The sequence below is a fragment of the Uloborus diversus genome, chromosome 4 (assembly GCF_026930045.1).
Source record: "Uloborus diversus isolate 005 chromosome 4, Udiv.v.3.1, whole genome shotgun sequence".
Lineage (NCBI taxonomy): Eukaryota > Metazoa > Arthropoda > Arachnida > Araneae > Uloboridae > Uloborus > Uloborus diversus.
In genome coordinates this window covers 159,277,680-159,296,096 of record NC_072734.1, presented here as the reverse complement: position 1 = coordinate 159,296,096, position 18,417 = coordinate 159,277,680, and the positions used below count along the sequence as shown (strand labels likewise).

Below are 18,417 nucleotides of genomic sequence, written 5' to 3'. Positions count from 1 at the left end.
CGAATCTATATATGTTTATAAAAATCCACCAGTAAAGAAAAGAAAAAGAGCGTATTACATAGTTCACAAAAGCTCATATTTTTGAACAAGTAATATATAGAATGGAGTTGTTTCCTTCTGTCAAAAGTAGTACTTTTTGTCACTAAAATTGATAGAATAAGCAAAAAAAAAAAAAAAGAAAAGAGAAAAAAAACATGGAGCCAGAAAATACTTTCATTTTCCCAATGAAATTAATTTTTAATTAATTTCTTGAAATGTCCGATTTTTCAAACAAGGCGTGGTCTTGATGACATCACAAATGATGCTCTTTGGCGCATCTTACTACCACGTTTCCACGTTATGATAATCAAGAAGCGAATTAAAATTGCGCTCTACCACCACCTCCTATATAGAAAGCCCAATCACTGGTTTCGTCACGTGATCGAAAAAGGCTAACTCATAGGAAATTTCCCGACGAAAATCGCTTTAATTTAGGTCTCTTAACATACTAAAATATTATTTTGCGAACAGTGGTTCACCAAACATATTAACATTGTTCAGTGAAAAAGTTTATTTTCCAAGTTAACGCTCTTTTTTTTTTCTTTAAATTGAGCAAACATGTAAGAAAGAACGTAGTTAATAACAGATTACAGTAACCAAAATTTTCAATGCATTGTATCATATTCGCATGATTTTTAAAGACTCTTATTTGGTTCGAAAAATAATGTCTTAGTTATCAATAACATAACGATAAACATAAATGAAAAATTTACATTTTAACAATATCATAGACTCATATTTAGACAAGAACGACATACTTTAAATTTTCCCATCCGCTGTCTTTGAAACATTCACGTATTTATTAACGCAATCGCTATTACAATCAAGTATTCTAAAAAATATATATAATTGAATATGAAATGCGTTCTGCATAAATATAAAAATGTGCATGGGTATTATGTAAATCATGCGTTACGATCTGCAACAAAAAGTAATCAAAAGAATATTTTGTAAATCAGAAAGCAATATTGAAAAAAATGTCAGTTGTGAGTGAAATATTTTCTTTTTGTTTAAGTTCCTTGGCGACATAAGTTTCATCTCTCCCAATCAATTAAAATGAATTTTTAGCTTTATTCTTACAAATTTTCGTGAAACTAGTAGCTGCATTCTATTAAAATTATTGAAATTATGGCAAAAAATTTAGTGTATTCAGTAAATTACCGCCCAATAGCCAGGGCTAAAGCAGAAATACATGAAATACACCGACAGCTCAGTCATTTCCAGCCGAGGACTGCAGTTTCGTGCTTATTAGCACTCATCAGCCCGGCATGAGAAAGTGACTGAGCTGGAGATGGAAAACCTCTTAAGGAAGCCAAGAGTGCCAAACAAACTGGTAGTAATATAGAATTAGCGCAGACCAGACGAGTGACCGAAACAATGGTTCGGTTCAACTCGAATATTGAAAGGCAAGGCATGGTATATTCAGTAAATTACCGCCCAATATATTAAGCCAGGGCTAAAGCAGAAATACATGAAATACACCGCCAGCTCAGTCATTTCCAGCCGAGGACTGCAGTTTCGTGCTTATTAGCACTCATCCAGCTCACTCACTTTCCTATGCCGGGCTGATGAGTGCTAATAGGTACGAAACTGCAGTCCTCGGCTGGAAATGACTGAGCTGGCGGTGTATTTCATGTGTTTCTGCTTTAGCCCTGGCTTAATATATTGGGCGGTAATTTACTGAATATACCATGCCTTGCCTTTCAATATTCGAGTTGAACCGAACCATTGTTTCGGTCACTTGTCTGGTCTGCGCTAATTCTGTATTAGCTACCAGTTTGTTTGGCACTCATGGCTTCCTTAAGAGATTTTCCATCTCCAGCTCAGTCTCTTTCCTATGCCGGGCTGATGAGTGCTAATAAGCACGAAACTGCAGTCCTCGGCTGGAAATGACTGAGCTGGCGGTGTATTTCATGTAAAAAATTAGTGATCAGAATTTCTTATATGCAAAATGTAAAAAAAATATCTGAAATTTTAAGGTTCTGTAAATATTTCTTTCATAGCAAAAATACAATTTGCGAGATAGAACGAGCCATTGATGGCTTGAAAAAGAAAACAAAATTTCTTACCTGTTTTTATGTTGCAAATTATATCCATTATATATTATTGAAGTTCTTAGATTTTCATTTCTTTTTTATTCTTCGTTACAGTGTAATAGTACAAAAATGATTTTATGTTTGCATAATTAATTTTACTATAAAAAGGAGTTTTACTAAATCCAGAGTGAACTCTACTGTCAGTAGTATTAGTGAAAAAAATGGCTTAGAATTCGAAACTTAATTTGACATTGGCGCTCGCGTTGGCTAGTGCTGAGAGCGCTAAACAGCTAAATAAGGTTTTTAGTACGTCATTGCTCATTTAAGGTTACCACTGAAGAGGAAGGACTTCTCGTAGGTTGTGATGGCTCTACGCTTGATATCAACCATATCGTTGCCAATACACGTAAGTAAACATGTGAATTAAATATTTTGTTCTGTGACTGGCAACACTAAATGGCATTTCATCATTTGTGATGTCATAGGACGGAAGCGTAAACAATGAAAGCGCAACGATTTAAGTAATTTTTTTTAATATTAAATTTAAAGAAATTATTTAAAAAATGATCAGATCCTATGTTTTTAAGCACGCTTTTTTAGAAAAAAAAAATACTTTTAAAATTTTGGAAACGACCCCATTGTAATTCTGTATTCCATACCATATGCATGTTTTTAAATTTTAGTTGTTGCCAAACAAAAAAAGGTAAATAAATGATTATAATGTGGAAAAAATATGCCGCAGTAATCATTTATGCAATTATCCTCAAATATGTAGTCAAATCTTATGGAGTGCTCATTTTTGTGATAAAATAAAAATATTTAAACTTCAAGAATTCAGAATTAAATTAGTTCTTCCAATCAATCAACTCCGCATGGTGTTAAATTGTCTGAGAGAGATTAAAAGAATAAATGGGTCGTTCTTCAAAAAGGGTAACATTCCTGTCACACGCCTTGTACTGTAAAAACTTTAAGGAACAATTCATTTAACAATGCTTTTTAATTTCATCAAACACATATATCTTTTTATACCTGCCAACAGTTTTTTTAATAATATTTTTCATTTCCATATATTTTTCGTTCACAACATGTGAATTCTCACCTCCGTGGCATGTCACACACCTGGTGTGACTGTTTATGTTGCTTAATAACATGTTTAATTAAAAGTATAGGTATACTTATTTATTTATTATTCTTTTTACAAGTGTATCAAATACTAATTGTTTCAGTATATTTAATTGTTCAATATTGTGTTTGTGTTCGTTTTAGTAGGATAAAAAATCATGTCACACAATAAATTCTCACTTCCATTACCTAAACACAAAATGCCATTTCCCATTAACACGTGGCAGTAATGACGTCACATATATTTTTCCATGATACAAGGGAACCCCTTTTTTATTTTCAGCTATAAGGAAGTTGTGAGAATTTTGTCGAAAAACAAAAAGATAGATTTTGTTTGAAAAACTAAGTGTGGTTATTGTGAACTCTCACCTCCGTGAACTTGAATTTCAGGGATGAAAATTAATGTAAAAAAAGAAGTGAACATGTTTTCATATGTTTAACATGTGCAGATTTTAGCTACGAAGATAAAAATATTTCCATGAAAACTGTATCCTTTAGGCCTGTATTAATGGAAAATTCCTCACCTTCGTCACAGACTTTATCAATGTCATTTTTTCTGAGGTGAAAATAAATGATGGAGGGGAAATACATCAAAATCAGGCATTCTACCAAAATTGTAAATTGCTAGTATGTTCTGAAATTTACTAAATACCTTTTTTTAATCACGCATTTGAACTAAAAGAATAACTAAAAATTAAGCCGTGTACTTAAATTAAGAGAGCTTAATATTAGATTCCCACTAATCATTAAAATAGCTCATTGTATGCCAAATTGGCAGAATTTCTACTTTGATATTAAATTGGCCTCGATTGTTAGGCTTTAAAAGTTTTTTCCTTTTTTTTTTCTTTTCTTTTTTTTTTTTTTTTTTTTTTTTGAGAAATCACGATTGCTTATTGTTTTCATTTGACTGTTTTTGGCGTTCCTATCATTTTATTTTCCCACCGCCATCCTCCGCACCATCACCGTCGACGGGCTCCTCACGATGATGCTCCTATAGCGAAAGCCGTCTCCAGGTTGCATCCATGTCCTACACACACGCGCATACATACACAACTACACACACACACACACACACACACACACACATACACACACCTACACACACACATACACGCACAACTACACACACACAAACACATACACACATACACACACGCATACATACAGACACCCACACATACACACACAGAAACATACACACAACTACCCACACATTCATGCCTGCACACAGGCACAAACACATATGCCTACACACTTACACATACCCCCCCCCCCCCCTCCACACACATTCATACACACAACTACCCACACTTATGCCAGCACACAGACACAAACACACATGCCTGCCCACACATACACATAACCCGTACACGCAAACACATGCCCTCACACACAAACACATGCCCTCACACACAAACACACACACACTCTTGATTGCGAAAAACATAATTTGAATTCAAAATGTCAAAATTCAAATTAATTTTTTATTTTTTTTTTTTTAAATTTCCGTGAACAATGATTTTTTTTTCTTTATTTATGGTAAAAGAATTGGAACTTAGCTGGGCCATTCTTCGTGGTTACTTAGACCGAAACATCAAAATATAGAAAATTGAATTTTCTACTACTTGTTTCGAATATGTATAAGAGTTACTAAAAATTAATATAATTTTAATACGCTGAAAAAAATCATTTTAGAGTTTCTTCTAATTTTTATAAAATACAAATGTGCAAAACGTATTTAAGAAAAGCTTTTATGAAGGGATTACCTCATGGTTCTCAATTCATTTTTTATTTAAATTTTCAATCAATTTTTTTTTAAGTTTATTATATTTTTGTTTAACTCTAATCAAACAAACCTTTAAAAACATTCAAAATTGCATTGAAATGAATTTCCAAACATTTTATTCTGCAAATTTTTTTCAACCATTGTTTTGATAATATAACTTTTTGGTATGATTATTTTTTTTTTTTTTGCATGTTTACTATTCATATATTCTTTAACAAGCAGTAACTATAGCACATAGTTTTTATTCATTTCATGACAAAAATATAAGAATTTAAACATTTGACTTAAGGCCATCAATTATCCACTAATCATAATACATTTGTATCTGATTTCGGTTCACTCTTTAAAAACATCCGAGAATGAAAAATGCAAATGTATTCACCAATACTTTCTAGCACAGTCATTATTTCTTCACTTTAAGAAGAAATATCTATCTTACGCTTTTAGGTGATTTAATTTTTCGTTACGACACATGTCTTTATGCTCTCGAATCCTAGATTACAGTTCTGTGAAGGAAAAAAAAACGGTTTTCGGCTATTAATCTTAAAAGAAGTTTTTTAACGCCAGAAAAATTCAATAGTCTGTTTACTGTGCAGCGCCGGCACTTTTACGAAAAAATGTCTTTAGAGTAAAAAATGCTTTTTTAAATTTTTAATTTCGCATATTATTGCAAAGAAGGTTGTTTGATGGAAATTAATGGATTCACCTGTTGCAGGCTTAGAGAAAGTTGTGTTTTTGGAAAACAGCAATAGTTGGAATAAAATTCGAATTTTCGCATAGATTTAAAGTTTTATTCCATTTGAATTTAAAAATAGCTTGAACTTTGAGTATTGATCATATCATTGTTGACTCCTTTGATTTTTGTTGAATTATCTATTTTTATAACTTGAGTTTTGACTACAAATTATCTTTCGAGATCTTTGGTAAATATAACAATTATGCTATTAACTTTACACATTTGTTTTTCAATCAATTTTTCATTTCTACTTGAACATGAAGCTCTTCTTAGACAAAAGTAAGAGATAAATCCTCGGATGGTTTCGATTTAATTTTTTAAAAATATTAATTTAAACATAAAACACAGACCTGGACACTATTTTCTGAACCATAAATCATTATTAAAACTCAAGCATGCATGCATTCATTATCATTTACACCACTACTTTTGTTTGGTTCGGTAACAAGTCAAATACAACTTTATATATAATATTAAAAATACAAATAATAAATAAATAGAAAAACCGATAAAAAAAAACTCTGCATATTCTGCTTAAAATAAAGAACCTTTCTCCGCGTTATACATACATGTATGATTTGAAGAAAAAAAAAATCTTTTTTTCTAATCAATTATACGTCATATCCAAACACAACTGTTTTGTGAGAGGTAATTCTAAAATATTTACGTAATATAAAGTTAACTAATTCATTTTCTTATTGAAAATGAATAGCTGTTAGAAATTATGAAAGATACTAGCCTGCGTGCCCGGCGTTGCACGGGCTACTTAAAAAGTGAAAGAGCTGTTCAATTGATGTTTTTGTATTATTCTGACAACTTATTTCTAAAGCGCTAAGGAGTAAATAATTACGCGTAATGCAAGGTTTGCAAAACACCAGTAGAGCATATTTTTGGCAAAAACCTCTTTAACGTTAATCATATTTATCAATAATACAAGTTATGAGTATTTTCAATTAGCACAAAAGATGAAAATATATGCATTCTCAACTATAATATGTGCTCACTTTAAACTGAATTAAATCTGATAGAATATATCTGAAATATTTATGTACAATTACAATCAGCTTTTTACATAAAATGACACATACTTTTTCGTTGATTACGTGAAACTAAAGCACCAAGACTTATTAAATACCAATAAGCATTAATTTAATATCAAGCCATCAGATTCCAATTAAGCTTTAGTTAAAATCCTTAAAAACAATCTTTTTTGTTCAACTCTGTTTCACTTAAAGAAATCCAAACAATCTTAATTTAAAGTGTTCTTTTAACGATACAAACTGTATTGAAAAAATCGAAACAGGAAGGAAAAAGAGATTTATTACAATTCGAAAACTCACCCATGTGACGGAAAAAAGTCCAACAAAATAAACATAATTAGTCGCACATCCTAAATGTACCCAAATATGAGGCCGGTGAATGATAAACTTACACTTCAATCAATAAACATTACTAAAGAAACATTTTTCATATGCTGAAAAGAGTTAAGAACGTTGAATGTGAAAAAATAAGAAAGGGCAGACGATAAATGTCAGAATAGAGCAACCAATTTTAAACTAATTAAAAATGAAATTCTAGATGGAAACGTTGTTTTAAGATTTGGACAGCAGCCAAAAAAATCTCTTTTGACACATTTATTAGAATTTTATTTGCTCACCCATATGCAAAATGGCAACAGGAAAGAAATAAAAACTCCTGAATAGCGTTATGTTAATTAACGTTTTAATTAATATCTCCGCTAATTAAAGTCGTACAATTATGAGATTGGTCCTATTGTTTTCTTTGGAAAATTTCGAATTGATCGGTATCTCGTTTGACTTCTGATTCGCAGTGGTTCTCGAGAAGATCGATCTTCAGACAGACAGACAGACAGACGGACGCGAACAGATTTTAATATTATAGTGGATGGATTGCCTAGCAATGTTAAAAACAGGAGGTTGATATTGTTTATTTTGAAATTTTATTTTTTGCAACATTATCTTAATTTTATCTTAATATTAAATGTTTTAAACATTAACAAGGTATACATAAATTTATTTATGTTTTAAACAGAGCTGAAGCTCTGTTTAAAACAGAAAGAAAAAGAAAGATAGCGTTGCACAAATATCTTTGCGTAATTGTATTTTTGAGTTTACATGGCTGTGTGTGCTTAATACAATTAACTGTGTTTTGTAACGTAATCAAATTAGTTACAAAAGTGACCTTTTTTGTTAAAAAAAAAACTATCACTTTCTTTGAAAATAAGTATATTTGCTGAGGTATAGTTTGAAATTCATTAACTCTCCGTTTAATGAATTTCAAACTTTGGCTCAGTAAATTTCTTCTGTAAATATTTGCGTATCTAAGGCATGTATGACTGTTAAATGAAACAGTCTCTTCTTCTTTTATTTTAGCAAGCAAGAACGAGAAACATTTTACCTTTCCTAACCGAGAGACAAGCTTAAAATTTTTGCATAGTCTTACTCAAATCAATGAATTTTCTTCTTAAAATAACACTTTTTTATTATTAGTTTCATTATAACTTTAAAAAAAAAAGCGTTATGAAGGTATAGACAATCACAAATAAGCGGAAAATTTGGGTCCTAAACTATGAAAGTACGCGCATTGTGCCCGAATTTAAGCCAATATTAAAATGGAAATTTGTTTTGTTTAAAATTGTATCTGATAAAAGAGTTTTAAAAAATATTTCAGTTCTTTAGTACAATAACAGAATTAGCGCAGAGATGACAAATTTTTAAGTCTTGTTACAACAAATCCAAAGCAGGTAACAACTAGGATTTCCAATCCCACGCTAATTTCAGTCCCACGGGATTTCGGGATTGTAAGGATCCAATCCCGTGGGAACCCGGGATTTTGAGGGATTTTTTTTATTCTTCTTCTTAAATTTCAAATAGAAAAAGTTGTGCTTTTTAGGGGAGAACTGGTTTTGTTACATAATTTAGTCGTTACCTTGAATTCCGTACACCAATTGTAGTGTATTCCAAAGTCCCATCAATTAGCAACAATCGTTTGGTACTCAAAAGTGCACTTTAAAAAAGTTTAATAAATTTTTTAGCGCATTGCTTCAATGCACTCGTATGGCATGGGTACAGATTTTTGCACCCCTCCCCCCCCCCCCCCCAAAAAAAAATGGGCTTGATGAAAAGGCTCCACTGCAATTGGTTTTACTAAGATTGATTAAGTAATTGTGGACATTTATCAAAAGATCCCCATGAACTTCACCACCTTCTAAAATAGATTTTTCTTTTCTTATGGAGGTCATGTTTGGGGATTTGCTCATGGACTTAAAACTTCGCACTAAATGAAGTATGTTTAATTTGCTTATTAATCTATCACATTTAACTTGCCTTCTGGCTCCCTTAACGCTGGTCATTGCATCAGTGCATTGGATTCGTCACAGCACGGGTGCACGCTGGTTGGGTCGCAGTCTCAGTAAAAGTCTTTGAATAAGTTTGCTAAATTTTACCTCCAACTTTAAAAAAGCAGTCAAAAACTTGAGCAGCTTAGCGTGCTGCACTGTCATGCGAGTCATCTAGTGTTTCATCCAAGTTTCTGTCACCTCTTTGAGAGTCGTGCCGAATACTGAAGATTGTTTAGCTAAATCCAACATAATTTTAAAGATACCACCCACATTTATAATTTTATCTTCACGATTAAAGACATCGATAATTACTTAATACAGGTTAGACAGCAAAAGTAAAAACTAATGTCAGGTTTTCATTTATCTCTTCTTTGAAAAAAAAGTATTGTGCACTTTTAGTTAAAGGTTTCAAGCGCATTCTCTAAGTTTACAAAAGCGTTCCAACATTGCATTCAGGCTTCTCCAGCTGATTTTGCACTCTGTAATACACTTTCTCAATTTCTTCTAAAGCCTAATTTTCCGGGTTCCAATTTTTATTGATGGGTTTTGAAAAGACTTATTATTTTTACATATTTTCTCAATGGCTGATCGTATGAATAGTGAAACCTCGAATGAGAATGCCAATTCATTTTCAGAAAAATATACTCTATTTTATTGTTTTCTTGAATGGTAAATCTACCGTTCATAATATTAGACGTAATTTTTTTCTCTTCTTGCTGATATACAAAAAGACGATTAAAACTTCAGATGATACGTGTAAAAATATTCGTTTTATGGACGGAAAATCAGAAAACGTTTCCAAGGAGAATCTTTGCAATGTTAGAAATCCCGCGGGATATTGCTAGCAATGTCCCGCGGGATTAATCCCACTATATATTCTGCGGAATCCCGCGGGATTCGGGATTACGGAATTGGAAACCCTAGTAATAACCTAAACAACTTTAAGCAGGCGAAGCAGAAGTTTTATAAGGAATGGGAATATTTATAAGATAGTGAAACGTAATTCAAACTGTTTTATGGAAGTTAAGTGTCAAGTAATATAATTGAAATACCTGTAGAAGCAAACCACCAGTTGTGTCCAACCTATGACCCGCAAAACTGATTCGTGGGGCCCGTTGTTCTGCTCAATATTATGAATCCAAAACTATGTTCGCTGCATTCGGGAACTTCAAAAACAATGAATCATTTTCATTCGGTATTAATAATAATTACTGAAAATTTTAAAGATAAACGGTCATGAATTGGTTTCTAAACTACAAATTCTTATTGATAAAATAAACATTTAGTAATGATAACAACAATGTTTCGCTTAATTTTCCTCCTTTTTTCGTGTTTTTCCATGTTTTGTGTAGGCAAAAAAGTGATTTCATTTGCTTAATTGACCTTTTCAATCTTGCATATAACATGATGCTATATACTGAAATGTTTAATGTTGGTTGTAACATTAAAACTATTTTCAAAACCTTTGATGTTTTTAACCCTTAATCTTAAAACAATAAGTCTGTTGTACAAAAACAAATAACACTTTAAGGAATGCAAAATATCCGGGAGAAGGCGCAGCAATTACACGGTGTACCTTCTACAGGTTTTCGCAGTTTTCTACGGTGTAGGCAGAAGCAGGCTGAGAAAATTTTCAAAGCGGGATTTATGAAATCCATCTTCCTATCCAGACATTTTAAAAGTTCGGACTAGGGTGCTAACTCGGACTGTCCGGTCAAAATCTGAAAGTCTTATATCTATAATCGTGGTGGAACTTTCTATATATTGAAGTAAATACTTTTATCTAATAATAAATTTAAGGTATTTCCACGCTACATTTTTAAGCATCAGAAACGTCATTTGAAATGTGATCCCGTACGTGTATTTTAATCTATTTGAAACACTTAAATGAAAAAGAGTAAAATAGCATAAATTATTTTATTGTGCAAATGTAGTTTGACATTTTCTTAAAATAGCACGAAACGAAATGACAATAATAAGTTTATGCGTTGCATTGACATTACATTAAATATATTTACAAATGTACCAAGTAAAATTTGTGTACATACTTGTACGATGCAACACAGTAAGTGAAATGTAAGACATCACCATTCCTTCGTATTTCATATTTTTAAAGAAATAAATAAATCCTCTATGACAAACATTTTCACATTATTCTTCACCTCTTATATGTTAGTAAGGATCTTTTGAAATACGTGTAATAAGATCTGAATAAATTGTAGTACATTCTTTTCCGGTTTCAAGGGAAAAGTTTCTAGCTATATATATGTAAATAAATATACCTTTTTGTACTTTGCCTATAACCTTCTAGGCTTTATGCCTACTGGATTAAGGTTCGAAACAAAAAATAAATTATTTTTAAGGCAGAAAATAACTGATACATTACAACTGATACTGTACCATTTTTGAGCATTATTTGATTTCTTCAACTGCAATTTCTAAACGAGAATTGTAAAAATTTTGCATGTATTACTTTTTTTTAAATATGCACATTAACGAAGATTAATGTAAAAAAAAATGTTCATATTAGTTCATTTAATTAAAACTAACTGAGTACGAAATTGATTTCTAACGTTTCATACCGTTGCTAATGCGAAGAATGTTCGCTACTTAAACCCATGTAAGAATGAATAAGCATTTACTACATTACCACAGAAGAACGATATTTTGTTGCAGAATTAGTCTATTTATCGAAATGAATTCTTTCAGCCAAAAACACTTCCTAATTTTAAGAAAATAAAATTAAAAAAAAAAAAAAACTAAACAAATCATTCAATATAAATGAAGATTGGTCTCATTCGTGTAGCAATTTTTCTCTAGTATAATTGTTGAAAAAAAAAACAGTTATTACGCATTTCAAACAAATCTAGCGTATATGCTATTTTCGTACCTCAGAGACGGACTAACGTAAATTCGAAAAGTTCGACTTTCCGTTTATTTGTGTTCGCAGAAATTTGTTCCGTATCGAGCCATATGAACGTAATTCTTAAAAAAAATCCTTCTCATTTTCTTTTACTAAGGTTAAAAGAGCGCGTGTCCCATCCTTTGCATACGCCAGAAAAAAGTTTTCCTCTCTCCTGTAAAATTACCACATTGTGGCTTACGTCCTTCTGGCTCCGAGGTACAGTTATTTCAGAATTAAGAAATCTTAGTAAGACTTATGTTTTTTAACATTCTTGATCAAATAATAAATGTGAATTTCAGAAAAAGAACCAGATGAAATTATGCCGGCTATTCAGTTTTTAAAGCATTTCCTTTTTTAAGCAATAATTGCCTTGTACGAAAATTATGATCAATAAATATCAAGTTTATTGACTCCAATTCTGTAATATTATTGCGGTGCTTGCTGCTTGAGAACTATTTTCTACTGTATGAAATTGCTAATTTTTAAGTAACTGACTTTGAAGAGTAATGCGATAACTAATATCTGCATTAATCGACTCTGTTAGGTTTTTTTTCTTTGGCCTTGAATTAAGGCATTCTTTTTCTCCAAGCAGTCTTGCAAATAATGTATTTTATTAAATGAAAATACTTATTTTTTTCTACTTTATAAAAGAAACACAGAAAAAAACCCCCATCAATGTAGGAACGTTAAATCGCAAATTATTTCTAAAATATTAAAAGCAGCACTTCTGAAAGACATACTCTTCGACTCCAAGTAAATATTAGCATGAAATTTCGAGTTGACATATCTAAACAATGGTCCTTCAGAGAAACTAATAATGCGGATATGTTCCATACGTATAATATACTTCAATAAAAGTAAAAAATTGTTGGTAGAAAAGCAGTAACATTTCGAGCAAACATCACTACTAATGTTACACTATACTTGAAATAATATATTTAAGTTCCACTTATGCTTCTGCAAAACATAAAAACAATTACTTCCTACAAAAGTTTCTGCAATTAATTACTCGACTTTGAGATAAAAGCTTATTGCCTACCCTGTTTGTTTCAAGTAGTCCAGAACCAAGATAAGTAATTAAAGTGAAACATTTGAGTTCATTTTCAGTTAACATCGAGTGAGCAAAATTCTGCAAACCGCATACCAATATTTGTTTTAAACTTTACCCTGTATTTGTTTCGGAAATTCATCTGATTCCACTTCAAAACATATTTTAGTTTAAAGGAGAAGTAAATATAAAAGCTGTGTACATTGAGAATTGGGTTCAGTCTTATTAAGACTTGCTTTATTGATTTTCCTTTTTTTTACAGCGCAAATAGAAGCAATACAATTAAACTACATAGTTTAGTGAAATAGCACAATTGCACACAGTAAATCAAACATGCTCAACAATGTAGGAATGCTTAACAAATTTAAAAATCATATTGTTAATGAAAATATTTCTATTTAATATCAAACAGCTAAACACTTCGAATGGTGATTTCTTGTATTATTACTTCTAAAATAAAACACAAAGATGTCGTCAAAAATATGAATAGTGTTTGCAATAAACAGCAGGTTTTCCCATTCAGTAATCCAAACAATTAGCGTTCCTGTAATTTATCAAATAGTGTATTTGATTTTACAACAAATTACACAATAATTTTGAACAACCTCATAATTTTTCAAATTGATAACCTCACTCAGCTTGGATTACATTGAAATAGCATTGATACTACTTTTATAAATGCTACACGCATTTGCATAAAAAATATGCAAAATATTAGCAAATTAGAGCTGAGAGTTCTTACTGATAACTTAAGACACAATAACTTTTTACTTTAAATAAATAATTGCAACTAAATGCATATCTTTTATGAACATAAAAAAATTTTTGTACCTGTGTGTGTGTGTGTTACCATCTTATTACACTTTATTAAGTTTTCACGATGACACTAAAGCACACCTTTTAGATACTTTGGCAGTTGCTGCTGGTAAAAACGAAAAAAAAAAAAACAGATAATGATTTTGCCGTAATCGTAAAAGATACATATGGCTTGTCTTGATGATTTCGTATATTTTCAAAACAATCATAATAATTGTGATCACCACATCATTAAATCACGAGGAAGAAAAGCAGTAGAGAAAGCTGCTCCCCATCTAAATATGAAATTTGACTTTTTACTTGAATCAAATAATAAAAATAATAAAAATACAATGTTGGGCCATTCCTTGTAAAAATGAGATTTCGTCGCTCACGTGACAGCCCATGGATTGGACAGCCCATTTATATGGATACATTTTATTCAAAAAAGATAACTTTTTCAAATATAGTCTTGGCTAGAATAGTTTTATGGTTCGTACCTCAAAAACGATTGAGAGTATAATAAGCTATATTTTTTTTTATCTAGCACCACGTGTAATCTGAGAGATTTCTTCGTTTTATTTTGGTATTCAATAGTAGAATGTTACAAATATACTATTAATACAGAGTTAAAAATATAGCTTGTCTTCACTTGCAGATATATTTTGTGGCATTGCAGCTTCTTGTAATGCAATCAAGTAGTCTATTTCCAAAATCTATACCTACATTTTTAATTGGCTCTCTTGAACAGCTTCAGTGATAAGACTTCTTTAGATTCTGATAAGTGGACATTTCACATGCAGTATTGTATTACGCTTCTTTTATTCACAATAAGCTCAAATGTTCAATAAAGTACAGTAAACTCTTAATTACCCGCAGGGTGGATTAGTCGAAGTGACAACTAACAATCAGGAATATGTATTTTCACCGCAAAAAGCAAATACCATTGCTGTTTTTTTTTTTTTTTTTTGCTGAAAAATTGTCAATGTGAACTCAGTTTTTTTTTTAATGTATTTGTTGCGATTTCTTTATCGTACATACACTTGTTCTTCATTCATGTTAAGTTCTGTCGTGAAAAAATACAAAACATTTTTACAGCACTGTATATATTTTCAATATTTGCGACAGTATTATCTATCAATGCAGCCTCGTTTTGGGGGGAGAACAATGTTTATCTTATAAGTCCCTCATTTAACTTTTTTGTAGCTATCCGCGATTTTTATTATCCGCGGCACTTGTGTCACCCAATTCCGTGTATAATCAGGAGTTTACAGTACAGAAAAAGTATCTGGTTACTTTTATGTATAAATTTATGGACCGGATATCGTCATGAAAAGCCCCTCTGTTCATCACAAAATACCTTAAGTTGTAGAAACCACACAGCCTATTAATTATTATTTACTTCTTCTATAGCAACTATTACTTTTTTTTTGCAGAACATTTTAAAAGTATTTTTCCTGAATTCAGGGACAATATATTGAACCTTAAAGTTTGATCTTAATCTTCAATCTGCAGCTGTAAAAATTCTATACCACCGTATGCAAACTAATTACTAAGAGTAGTTAGCAAGTATCTTATTATTATTACTATTAGAGCCCATTTGGCGCATTTTTATTTAAAAGATTAAGTTTTCTATTTTTTAAATTCATACTTGATCAGTTTAAATACACAAAATTATTTGTCAATAAATTTATGAATAATCGGTTGAGTAATTGGAAGTTTTAGTTCTGAGTTTTAAAAAATGTACTAGAGTCCGTGCACACTAGGTTTGAACGCTGTTTAGTTACATGAAAAGTTTTTTATAGATATATTTTCTAATACATTTATTATAAAACAAAAATAAATATAAAGAGAGGCTTCATAGAGTTTTGCGTATGATAATTATTGAAGTCTTTCAAATTAATTGCATTTTTAACAAATTTAAGTAAACATGAATGCAAGGTGACTATCATTTTTTTTTTATTTCTCACATAAAAAGTTTTCAAAAAAAAAAAAAAAAAAGAGAGTATTTTGTCTTTAATGCATAACTCGATATTAGTATGAAAATTTTAAAACTTAGTGGAAAAAGTTTTTAAATAATTTTCATCTAAATATATTTAAAAAAAAAAGAAAAACGGGTATCCAAACCTGTGCTTCTCTTCATTAAAATTTAACCAACAGTTAAGAGGTCAAGATTTTCTTTGATTTTTCTCGTTTAACAGTTTTGTAAAAATTACTTTAAACACATTTCATTTCAAAAAACTAATAATAATAACTACATTACTTAGAGTTTTTTTTTCAGAAATTATAACGATACATTACTTGTCAATTTGATTGGCATTGATATTAGCCAGTTTTTAGCACAATGCTTTAAAATATACAAACTTTTGTTGCTATTGTATTATTTCTTCACACGTAAAAAATCCATTAAAAACTAAATTAAAAAGAAAGCATTTATATATAACCACAATTAAGAAATTCGCTTACATATTTCTTTCCGGATAAATCGATTACTTAAAAATTTGGTACATTCATGCTCATTTCTGCAGACTTTGAAACTATTTTATTCATCATCACAAAAGCGTTTCCATTAGTGTTAAAACGTACCAGTAGGGATAACTTGTCAATGTTTTTTTTATTCATAAAACTTCTATAGTTGCTCTTTGTATGAAACTAGGAAATAAATTAAGATTATGAATTGATTACATGACCTCAATATTGCGGAAATTAAAGTGTCTAGAATGAAGCTGCTCTCTATAACAATGTTTAATAAGATTACGAACATAAATTTCAATTAACAACAACAAATACTGTTAAAGAGAATAAATAATCTAACAACAAATATATCAGCTTGGGCGAAATGTCATTTGATATGTGGGAAGAAGCTTCAAATATTTTCTAGCAGAAAGTCTTCAGTTGGAAGTGATTCACATAAAAGTGTTCTGCATCTGTTTGCTATTCGTATTACAGGTATCGAGCTTACGTGAAGTACCACATATTGAAGTTCTTGGCGCGGTGCTTGGAAATGCCTTGAAGTTTGGCGATGGCCACGTCGGAGGAAAAGGTCCTGAACAAAGTGGTGTGTCACCATACTGGTCCCTATAGGCTTCTTCTCTAAATGTCTCATTAACCAAGTGACATCGAAAGCACAACATTTCTTTAAACGATCTTCTAAAGTCCTGGTGAAACGTAACGTATATAATAGGGTTGAGCATAGAATTTGTATATCCTAGCCATAACACACAACTTCGAACAACATGTGGCACCCATAAATTTGTGAAAAGAGACCTCAACAGCGCAACTACGAAAAACGGCAGCCAACAAACTACGAAGGCAGTCATTATGATTCCTAAGGTTATAGAAGCTTTTCTATCTTTCACGATTGCTGAAATCTTTGGACGATAGACACCAGTCACGGCTCTATCGCCTACTTTGTATGCTTCTAAAGTGCACATCTTGTTAGCGTTGCCGTCGCCTTTTTCAATCGACAAAGATCTACGGTGATTGTTTAACTCAGGCGCTTTAAGCTGGACAAAGACGTCTAATTTCTCTGACTTTGAATCCCAAATTGAAGAATATTGTCCGGAATGTCCACTACCACTTTTGGGAAGATATCTTTGAGCAACAAGGCGGCCTTTCTTGTCTGATTCGACAACGCGTTTCGCCGCGAGATATATCTTGCAGTACATCATTACCATGACCAACATAGGAATGTAAAAAGAACTAAGCGTGGCATAGAGCTGGTATCCAAAGTTTTGACTTACATCACAAGTAGGGTTGTCCTCGGTTCCATGTTCATTTCCGAGAATAAGCAACGGTGGTACACTCACCAAGGTTGACATAACCCAAGTAAGACCTATGCTGACGTAGGTACGCCTGGATCGTCGTCGTACACCGTACGTGAGGGGTTTTGTAATAGCTAAGTAACGATCGACGGAAATCATGCATAAATTTAAAATAGAAGCTGTACAGCAGGTGATGTCGAAGGCTACCCACATGTTGCAGATTGTTGCACCAAGGCGCCAGTCACCTGTGAGTTCATAATGAAGTGCTATTGGCATTACAAGGAGGGCAACGCACAAGTCAGACACAGCAAGGGAGACCAACAGAAAATTTGGAGCACGTCTCAATTTTCTTACGAGGCACACCGACAAGCACACTAACATGTTGCCAATTGCTGTGATGACAATCATAATTCCTGAAAGAAAAATGCCCAAAATTAAAATCAATTATTTATTATTTCCCTATAACAAGACTAGATTTGAAACGTAAAAAAATGCATGAACTAAACTAACTGATGCCATTAAAACATTTGTTGGGCTTTCTAAAAATTACCTGGAAGGTACGCTATAATTGTTAATTTATGTAATAATTTACTTCTATAATTATGTATTCAACATCGTTTTAAGAAATGTATTTCAGTCCCTTTGGGAACTGCAGTTAAAATATCACATTAATACATATTGGCATCAGAGTTTTTTGAATAGAATAAGTAGAGCAGTTATTGTTATTAATTTCAACTTCATACTTGATCAAAAAGGTATTAGGAAAGCTTTAACAGTAGGCGAAAAGAGTAAAAGATAAATTTGAATTAAATAAATTAAATGGAA

The 18,417-nt window shown here is 31.5% G+C and overlaps 1 protein-coding gene across 1 annotated transcript; it reads right to left on the bottom strand.

Annotated features, from left to right (window-relative positions):
- Positions 1-16,734: 16,734 nt before the first annotated feature.
- Positions 16,735-18,000, bottom strand: LOC129220951 (5-hydroxytryptamine receptor 1-like). Its single transcript, XM_054855386.1, has 2 exons — positions 17,377-18,000; positions 16,735-17,313 (listed from the first exon to the last, which is right to left on the bottom strand). The coding sequence occupies exons 1-2, from the start codon at positions 17,998-18,000 to the stop codon at positions 16,735-16,737; spliced, it is 1,203 nt and encodes a 400-aa protein (XP_054711361.1).
- Positions 18,001-18,417: the final 417 nt, after the last annotated feature.

Bases quoted from the DNA above. Each gene is read 5' to 3' on its own strand.
- LOC129220951 (XM_054855386.1), bottom strand. From the start codon at position 18,000: ATGATTGTCATCACAGCAATTGGCAACATGTTAGTGTGCTTGTCGGTG. The intron at 17,314-17,376 runs ATTTGGGATTCA...CCTGAGTTAAAC, and splicing joins ATTCCGGACAATATTCTTCA to AATCACCGTAGATCTTTGTC.